This window comes from Pongo pygmaeus, chromosome 6 (genome assembly GCF_028885625.2).
Source record: "Pongo pygmaeus isolate AG05252 chromosome 6, NHGRI_mPonPyg2-v2.0_pri, whole genome shotgun sequence".
Taxonomy (NCBI): domain Eukaryota; kingdom Metazoa; phylum Chordata; class Mammalia; order Primates; family Hominidae; genus Pongo; species Pongo pygmaeus.
The window spans coordinates 122,643,672-122,654,387 of NC_072379.2; the positions used below are offsets into that span (position 1 = coordinate 122,643,672).

Genomic DNA, 10,716 nt, shown 5'->3' on the forward strand with positions numbered 1-10,716 from the left:
CTGTACTTTGGCCAACGCTTAAGTAGCTCCAATTCTATATGTTATGAGGAATCCTGAATGTCCTAATCAAACCTGCTCTCTAATCAAGACTTTATTTCTAGACTTTACAATTTGATATTACTCACAGATACAATTTTTACATTAAAAGATAACTTTTAAAAAAAATAGTATATTTTAAATAAAATCCCTACAACTGTCCACAACAGAGAGATGGCCAAAGAGTGACTGGCAGAACTTGGTGAAGGAGACACTGTTCAAAGGGCCCAGTCACATCTTTCCCTCAAGAGCTGTGCTTTCTAATATCCAGAGCACAGCAAGAACAGAAGTTGAATAAGCAAGAAAGACAGTAAAAGATAAAACCCAGCCCTTTGCATCTTAAAAGGATGCCTAATTTTGGCATTCATTTGGGTTTCAGAAAAGTTCTGTCAAAGGTTCTAGTGTCTCTTGGTATGGTGTTTCAGGAATACAAAATTCACTAATACAATAAGCCATAATTTCAGCATGTTGTTCAGTACATTAAAAAAAAAATTAAGAAAACCAAGATTATTTTAATCACACGAATGAATCCCCACAGTAACCTCAATTTTGAATCAGTCTCTAAAATAACCAAGTCAATTCACTATAACTATTAAGTCTACCACTGAAACTAAAAACCGATTTTTTTAATATTGGAAAATAAGCAGTAACATGTAACACCTATCATACCACTAATACAATTTCATCCAGAATTAGGATTCTAGATGGAATTGGTTAACAAAAGAGAAATTCTTAAAAATAATTCCATCTTAACCAAAAAAGCAGTTTCTAATAACCCAAAAATACATTATAATTACAAATAATAATTCTAAGTTAGCTAAGAGTTGGTAATTCTATTACTAATGCCTTTTTATTCTGTTCACTCTGCTGTTTTAAAAGTGAAATGCCTATTAAATTACAATGCTTAGAAAAAGGTGAATTAAAAATGGGAATTTTCAATGAAATAATTCAGGATTATCTACCTTCTGCGTAGATATATGCTATATTAGTCTCTGCTGTGCAAAACACATATATGCTAGAGTTAACATTAGGCCTGTTCTTTCCCTGCTAGAGTCCCTGGCATCTAGAATAGTTAAACTGATTAAGCATTAAAGCTGAAAAGACTGTGGAGTTATCTTGTCCAACCCCTCATTTTCAAATTAGAAAAGTGAAGTTCAGGAAGGGAGAAACGGCCAGGCACGGTGGCTCACACCTGTAATCCCAGCACTTTGGGAGGTTAAAGCGGACAGATCACCTGAGGTCAGGAGTTCGAGACCAGCCTGGCCAGCATGGTGAAACCCTGTACTAAAAATACAAAAATTAGCCAGGGGTAGTAGCACATGCCTGTAGTTCCAGCTACTTGGGAGACTGAGGGAGGAGAATAACTTGAACCTGGGAGGCGGAGGTTGCAGTGAGCCGAGATCGTGCCACTGCACTCCCGCCTGGGCGACAAAGCAAGACTCTGTCTCAAAAAAAAAAAAAAAAAAAATTCTTGTCACATTCACAATGTATGGTAGCAGAGCATGGACTAAAATTCAGGAACTCCTAACTTTTTCATCAGGACCCCTTTCTTCCTCTTCAATTAGCAGCCAGGGAGGCTCAGGCTGCCCAGACACTCCCCAAAGAGATACATTCAAGCTGCTCCTTAACTTTTAATTTACACACCTATAATTAACTGACTTTAAAATTGTTAATTTACCTAAGTCAAAACAAATACAATATAGAGTTGAAAATTTTACTCTAAATCCTCCCTACCAGTAACAGGAAATGTAAACTGAGCACTGAATAGTATTCATAACAACTTTCTTTCATATGCTCCTCTAAACTCCCAGAATACTTTGTGTCATGGACTCTAAGTATTTTCCATAATGATTGTATTACTCTTTGAAATCCTTGACTAAGCCCATTTTACAAATCTAGACATAAAGGCTGAGACTAGTTAAGAAATTTCCCTGTATTATAGATATAGAGCTAAGAATAACCAGAAGCAAAATTCATAACCCAACCCTGTTGGACTTTTCTGAATCTCTTCTTGTGCTTATAGCTACGCTGCATCACATACATTTTTGTGCTCATCTTTTTCCTCTATACTAGACAAAAGTATCTTCTCATCTTTGTATATTCCAAATCCAGTGAATTTTAACTTCTATCTTTCCTTACTACTCAAGGTGAAATACATTCCCAGCCTAAACTTTCCACCAGCAGTGCCTTACTCAGGCCATCATCAATACAATGATCCCTCTAAGCATATCCTTCCCTCTATGCCTACCTAAGAATCCCTACCCAAAACGTCTAATTTAGAACACAAACAAACTACTGTTAGACAACCGTTACCACCTATATTAGTTTAGCAGCAGAACTAAACCATTTCAGTCACTTAATAAATGAAGACTAAAGTCCAGATACCATGTGCATTAGAAACTGAAGGGCTTAACAACCTTATCAAGCAATGAGAAATGCAGAATGAGCTCCTAAAAAATAAACAAGGGAGCAATTATAATTATTCAATCAATCAATAAGTATTCACTGATCTGTGTGCTAGAAGTTATAAAAATTATAGAAGATTACCTAGGATAAAGTCTATCTCCAAGAATTATATATAGTGAGGAAACAAAAAACTAAAGAAAATAAGCAAGTTAAAACAAGTGCTGAGGAGTTAAAGGAAATAAAGATTGAGGTTGATTAATAAAAATGGCTTAAGTATCACTAAATCTTGAAAAAACAAACCAGGTGAGTATGGCAGGGAAAGATAATGCTCAATAACATTATCAACCCCAATCCATATAAACCAGACATGGCTGTAGAGATGTAGTTTAATGTTTTATTTTTTCCTAATCCTTAGTTTCTCACGTATTCAGGACTATATATGTTGAACTTCACTTAGCAAAATTGCACATACTCTTTACATAAAATTAACTGAATCACACTTCATGAAAGGCAACAGATCTAACTACAAAACAAGACCTAGTAATCTTGTTTATAGCCTTCTTAAATTGTTCTCCCTTCATAATACTACCAGCTAATGAATGGCATCAGAACTATTTATGTAAAAGTACATATCATGTATTTATGTATTACAATGAAATCTCAATTTCCACAAAATGAATTTTTAGAAACTGTGGTAAAACAAAAGATTTACTGATGATGGCTCCTCCATTAAGCCAATCACCAATCCAGAGTCTCATTAACATTTAGGCATATTTGCAGCGAATGAGAATAAAAATATGTTTCTGTGTACTGTTTCTGCTGGTGGTTATAATGCCTGCCTTTATTGAAACTCCCTTCCCTCACCTTCTATATATAACTGGGACTAATTTCTGCTGGAAACTTTAATTGTTCTTGAATTCCCAAAATACTCTCTTAATTCAGGCCCTCATCATATTTCACCTGCAATACTATAAATCAACTATCTGATTTCCCTTGTCTTTCCCTCACAATCCTCAATCCACCTTCTATACTGCCTCCACCTTTCCCCTGAAAATTTTCTAAGTCAAATATGATCTTGTGAGTCCCCATTAAATAGTGCAATACTTCCCGAACTGTATCTCCTTCTTAGTTGTGAAATGTACACTGGTATCTTAAGCGGTCAGAGAAATGCTGTACTAAAAGAATTTGGTTTAACTTAGCTTCAATTTGCAAAATATAGACCAAAAATTGAAGAAAAATCTATTAAGACTTCCAATGTGCTCAAGGATTATCCTATCAGACAACGTGGACTTTAGCAGCGGTTTTCAAACTGTGATATACTTTAGAATTTTCTGTCAAGCTTGCTAAAAATAGACATGTCCAAGCTTCACCTCAGATCCAGTGATTCTGAGTAATATCTAGGAATTGGGCCTAGGCATATGCATTTCTCATAATCTCCACAATGATTCCAATACATACCTAAATCTGAGAGCCCAAGCAGAAGCCCTCCTTGCTCCCTAACAAACCTAACAAACTTATTAGTAGGTCTCCTAACTTTTCAAGCTGTTTCATACCTCTCATTCGCCTAGGGAGTACCTGTTTAAATATAAATAATCAGTTATCCATTTTAAAAAGCTTTTACTCATCCTCTCTCCCACCATTCTCTCCTTTAATCCCCTAAACCTTTATAAAAATAGTTTCCATATATTTATACACAGTCTTAATCCACGCAACTACCCCATGAGATAGTACCCTCGTTTTACAGATGAGAAAACCAAATCTAGGATAGGAAGCTTAAGAAACTTGTACAAAGTAACCCCAGTTTGAACCCATATTTGCTGTTACAAAGCCAAGGCATTTTCTACTGTGAAAAGCAGCCTCTTACACATCACTCTGAAGCACTGACTTATTTATCAGTTTACACGTTTCCCTTTTTAGACCTAGTAAGCTCCCTGAGGACAAGTAACAGCCCTTCCAGATTTTGACCTCAACATTTATTCAATACATGTTTGCTGAATGAAAGAAGAAATGAAGCTCCTCCAGAGCTCCGACTATAACTGCTTCTGTTTCATTTCTTGAATTCTTAGGTAGAGCTCTGAGTATACTTCTGCCTAACACATTTGGTCTGACCTGTAAATCTTATTGCTGGATTTATTATGAGACAATATATTTCAGTAATGTTTTAAACGACAAAAATAACCTGAATAATCAGCAAACGGAGGAAAAGATTATTTCAAAAATTAAAATATCACTCTTATTTCACTATCTATTAACTAGGGACTTCAAATATTGAAATTAGTATTTGCAACGACTTCATCCCACAAAAGCAGACAACTGAAAGTGTGGTTTTTAAATGACAAATTCAAAAGGTAAAGTTGATTAATAAAAGACGGCATAAAGAAATTAAGCACTGAATACTGACAGCCTATTCAGCAATCCACTTACACTAACCAATGTGCAACATCATTTTTCTCTATCACAGTATTTTTCCCCATCTGTCATTTTTCGAAACCAGTAAAACTACAGGTAAGCACAGAACAATTAGTATACTTGTGTATAAATGTAATGTCCTTTCTGCCTAAAGTTAATGTGTCTGGTATGTAGAACACAGTACAACTACTTCCTTTTTGATACAGGTTACATAGCTAATCCACTAAACCAGCAACTGAATTTTTTTTCATTGGAGGTAAGTAACATTCAAAGTGCTGGGGATTTTCCTAAACTGAACATATGCAAACATTGGTGGTGCTTTAAGAATCTCGTATTTTAATTAGTTCTTGGTGAAAAAGGCAAAGTGGTTATTTCTTTAACATCACTTTTAGAAATAAATCAGTAACAAGAAAAAAAATACCCTTCTAAAACAATATGATGTAGTGGAAAGTACAATGGGATAGGACTAGGTGTGAGGAGTCCTGGTTTTCTAGTTCTGGTTACATTATTAAATTGCTGTTATGACTTGGGCTCACTGGATCAGTTTTCTCATTTGTTGAAAAAAGTGTGTGAATGGGGAGGGGCTTAAAGTTGTTACCCAAAATTCTCGTTTTGAGCCACTCCTCTTGTTTCATCCTTCTAATCAGGAAACTCAATGTTCTCTAAGGTCTAAATTCCGAAATATGAAACACATCTGAAATTGAATGGAACGATTCAATCTCCAACCGGATGGCACAAGATACAAAGGGTGGACTCCTATGACCTTAACAATTAATCCAATAACTTTCCAGAAATTGTCTAATCCTAACTTCTTAAAGAAGCAGGTGAAATCAGGTTTGGCATACCTAATATTACTTAAGGAATTATAAAATGGTATTGCTCTGTTGAAATTTCCGTGTTTTCTGGGTTCCAGTGGCACATACTCTGCAGGTTCTAGCAAACAAAGTGGAGAGAAAGGGATCCAGCCAGTATTTCAATAAACCACACTTCAACCCAGTCACCGCAGTATGATCCCGACAAGGCCTACACCACAGAGCAGAACCTCCCCACCCCCAGAATTGCCAGCAGCCAATGTAATGAATGCTTCCGTCAACAACACACATTCCCCTTCCCACAGCAGAACTGCTCGCTCCCAACCGGCCATCTGGGGTTGGAATTGGCCGCACAGCACCAAACTAAGAATCATTCTCGGCCCCAAAAGCCAAGAACTACCAGAGATTGAGGTTTCCCTGCGCATGGCTGCGGGGAGAGCAGCACCCCCTCCCACCAATGGGGGAAAAAAAAATCAGTGGGAAGGAGAGTAGAAACCAGGCCTAGGCAAGGTTGCTAGAGAAATAAATCTTGTTTCTCTTTAACGAAGAGCAGTAACATTTCTTGTACCCTCTCCAATCCGAAGAGAGCCCAGGCTCTTGCACTCGACTTCATTCCCTCCCGGAATCCTAATGGGAGATTAAAAAGCACCTTCCTTCCCCGACCTATCCACTCCTCAAGCCTGGCATTGTTAAGGAAGGTACCCCCAGATCAAGCAGTAGGAGGTGAAGCGAGGGCTAGAACAAGGGCCCAGATTCTGGGACCAAGCGGCTCTTGCAAGAAAATCCCCTTGTGGCCTGAGAGTAAAGTTTTAACCAGCAGCAAGGGCGCGGACCGAGGCCCGGCCAGGCTGGAGGACAGGCCTGCGGAGGTGACACTCCCTTGTTCTCCAGCGGCTCGGGGAGGCGGCGCCCGACCGCCACTGCCCGCACCCTGGGAGCACGGCGAGGGCGCCGACGAGGGGCCGGGGCCGGGGCTGGCGGGAGGCCTGGCCGACAGGGGGACCCTCCCCGCGCCGCTCCCGCCTCCTTCCCCACTCCCACTTCCCGGCCCCCAAGCCTGGGCCCGTGAGGTAATGTCACGGGTGGCGACGCGGGTCTCGTCCACTGACCACACATTTCTTGCCGAGGAAAGTGAAGAGGGACTCGTTCTCCTGCGGGGTGAGCAGCAGGGACCCCACGTTGGTGACCCTCCGCGGCGGCGGCGGCTGCTGCTGGACGGAGCTCATGGTTTCGCCGGCGGGGTTGGGAGTCCAGGGCCGTCTCCTCCGGCGAGTGGGCGAGAGCTCGTTCCCCCTCTCGGTGACAGGGGCGGGGAGAAACGGAGTCAGAGGCGCCACATCTCGCAGCTCCTCCGGAGCGGGGAGGAGGACGAGGTCGAGGAAAGCAGGCGCTGACGGCGAGCCACCTTCGGGCCGCGCTGAGAAAGGGAAGCTCCAGGCTCCCGCCCGGCCAGGCTAGGGCCGGATGGTCGTTGTCCTCGCACTCCGGCGACTGCGCTAAACTCCCAACTCCTCCCCCAACCCTCCCGCAGCGGCGGCGGCGGCCGCACAATCCAACATGGCAGCTGGGGCGGGCGAGACCACAGGACGGAGGGCGCGGGGGAGCGCGCCGGAAACGCGCGGCTGGGGCCCGGGAGGAACCCCCCCACTCGGCAGCGGGCGTCGCGGCGCCGGCCCGAAGCCACGCCCCCTTCCGGCCGAGGCGCGGACCGCGCGGAGCTAAGTGGAATCCCGGTTGGCTTGGGGCGCAGGCTTCCAACTTCGTACTCTGGCCTCTGGCGTCTCGGTTCGTCGGTTGGGAACCCGGACCCAGCTACTGCTGCTTGAAGAGAAGATGGATGGAGACTCCTCGCCGTCGCTGCGCCGCCGGCCTTCCCTGGGCGGACGCACACCTTTGCGAAGCGTCAGTGAGGACCCAGGGCCCCTCCTTGGAATAGCTCTTATTTCTCAGGCGCTGCAGCGTGAAGCTCGCTCTGCGGGTCCGAGAGGCTTGCGATCTGAAGACTGAAAACTGGGAAGAGACGCTCTCCCCTGTGCTCCTCGCCGGCTTCGATAGGAGCCGCAGGTGCCTGGGATTTTCTCAAACTTTGTCCCAAACTTCAGCTGTGGAAGTAGAGGACCAAACAGGCCTCTCCCAGAATTGTGAAAGAGATCGAGATCGCCCTGATGGATGAAACAAAAACAAATGCACTTGACTTCCACCGCCTGCCTGGCGTGTCACGTGGGTTTAATGTATGTGTCACATTTAAATTCAAAGTATTTTCTTCTAAGGGCCTGGACACATTGTTTTGCTCCCTGTATCGTGAATTGGAAAATACCCCAGGATATTAAAAGTTATCTAAGATAACCCCCTTTGTTCTGTAAGTTAAATACTAAACGGCTGAAGACGAAATTTTGGAATATAGAGATGATGATGCAGACTGCAGTGAATTATCAAATATGCATCTCACTGTTCTCCACATTAAACATATTTTTGTTGCATAAATTCATGTCTGCTAATTGCTTAATTTCAATAAACAAAAAAGTTGTGTGTTAAACTTAAGACATCTATAACAATTACACTTTGGTAAAATTGTTGGATGTTAACATCTCTGATAGCTCCCAATAGAAATCTCTGATGTACCAACCAGACTGATAAACCATTATCATGCACTTTGAAAATATTATAAAATATTAAAATTAAAGCTGCCCTTAATGAAATAGTCTGAGCAACAATAAATTTACAAAGGAAAATAAGAGTGGATAGCCTTGGGAGTTCTCACATAAAATATGGAGATTTCAAAGTTAAACTTGATTAATAATGTTAGGGTAAAAAGTGAATTAAAGCAACAGGACTATTTATAAAATAATTAGATTTAGAAAGCAGTAATAGAAATGTAAGCCTGGAGTTGCCTCTGAATTACATATTTAACAAACCTAGAAGCTAAATCAGTTTGTCTTTTATCAAAACTGCAACTCCTCTAAGTTGAAAGCACAGTGACAAGAGAAAGCATTACAAATTCTTGAGAAATAATAGAAATTAAAGCTCTTCTTTTCAAACCTGTGAACAACTATAGTACCAGAAGTATAAGATTCAGATAGGCCCAAGTTGTAGTTCTTGTTATGAGTCCTACAACCCTATAGACTTTGGACAAGTTACTTCTCTGCATCTGTTTCCTCATCTGTAAAAAGAAAATAATTTGTTTCATACAGGTATAGTCTAAATAGGAATAATTACACCTACTTCAAAGTTGTAAAATACAAAATTACAACTAGATAGGAGGTATAAGTTCTAGTGTTCTGTAGCACTGTAGGATGACTATAGTTAACAATACTGTATAGTTTTAAATAGCTAGAAGAAGGATATTGCATGTTCCAAAAACAAAGACATAAGTTTTTGAGATGATAGATATGCTAATTCCCTGATCTAATCACTGTACGTTATATGTATTGCAACATCACTATGTACCCCCATAAATATGTACAATTATTGTGTATTAAAATTTTTTTAAACAAATTATAAGACATTAAAAAAAGGTATCACATGTAAAGTACCTGATACGTAGTGGTTACTCAAGTATTAGTTGTCGGCCATTGACAGTCCTTGCCTATGGTCTTTTCTGCTTTCCCTGAGCTGAGGGATCAAGACTTAATATATGTATTCTTACCTTTGTTCTAATTCTGACTCTTCAAAAACTGTCCTTCAAATATACAATTGTACATAATTTTTCAAAAATATAGTGAAGAACTTGATAGCAGAATTTCTGATTAGGCCATATATTATGTCAAATAGGCTACATATATCCCAGTATGCCAAAATAAAACTTTTTAAAACTGTAAATCCAGAGATAGAATCCTGTTAGCTTCTAATTTAATAAAAACTGAAAGATTAGCAAATTTTATGTTAGAAATACCAGCTTTTAGAACTTGTAGACCACCAAACTATTTTGAAGACAGGAAAGAGTAGTGGGAGAGGGCTGTGAAAAAAACAAAAAAAAAGGCCATAAGATGATAGGTGAATGGACAGTAGCTGCGTTGAAGAATCTATCTCATTCTGAGAATTATTGAGTTCCAGTCATTTCACAACCTCTTACTAGCCTAGACTATCTATTGTTTTATTGATTTTCTTTTCTTTCAGGAAATTTTATGACTTATCTAAATGCAATTTTCTTTTTACTATTTGCCCTTGTTCTGTTTTCTTTAGACTTGGAGATGGAAAATTTTGACCACAGTAGACTTTTTTCCTCAGGTCCAACCTTTCTTTAATTTTTCTCCAAATTTTTAATATAGTCCTTTGTCCACAAAATTGCAATTTAAGTTCTTGTCTTCTACCCTCCATTGTCATTTTTGTTTTTCTCTGGGCTTTTTCCAACTCTTGATGTGGAAAATGTAAGCATGAACATTTCGCTGGAAATACGACTTCCTTACTCATTTAAGCCTGTGAACAAGCAATATTTGGGGATTCCCTCCTTACCATACATAAAGGATTCTATTTTTCCATACTCATCCTGAGACCAAGCAATACTGGCTGTTTTTGTTTCAAAAGTTTTAGCAAGTCCTTTCTTTCATTCTTGATAGCATATCCTCTGTTTGGCAGAACACAAGACATCTTTTCTCTCTGTTTTCTTTGGCAAGTTATTTCCTTATCTCAAATTTTTTTACCCAGTTTGAGAGATTGGATTTTATCCAGGACATAAGCATTCTGTTTCCCTTCAACAGAGTATCTTGAAGTTTGTAAGCTCAGTAAAGAAGACTAGGGGTTTAATCTTAATATACATATAAAATGCATGTGCTAGAAATACCAGCTTTCAGAGCTTGTAGACCACCAAACTGTTTTGAAGACAGGAAAGAGTAGTGGGAGAGGGCTGTGAAAAAAAGCTTTATTAAGGTGTATATGAATATAACAAAAAAAAGGCAATTCTTATATTTAATTTCTTCCATTTGACTTGCCTTACCTCAACTAGCATCTATTCTAGTACTTCATTTTCTTCTTTCTTTCTTTGGTATGATCTTTTAAGGTAAAGCCCTCATTTTAACAGAAAACATTAGGGTAGCTTATTATGGAAATGAGGGCA

At 39.9% G+C, this 10,716-nt stretch overlaps 1 protein-coding gene across 1 annotated transcript in view; it reads right to left on the reverse strand.

The window, feature by feature from the left end:
* The window catches only part of WASL (WASP like actin nucleation promoting factor), a 69,205-nt gene extending 60,019 nt beyond the window's left edge, over positions 1-9,186 (reverse strand). Inside the window, exon 1 of the mRNA XM_054496734.2 lies at positions 6,773-9,186. Within this exon, the coding sequence (XP_054352709.1) occupies positions 6,773-6,889 (117 nt within the window). The 5' untranslated portion in view covers positions 6,890-9,186. The remainder of the gene's footprint in view (positions 1-6,772) is intronic.
* Between the last annotated feature and the right edge of the window lie 1,530 nt (positions 9,187-10,716).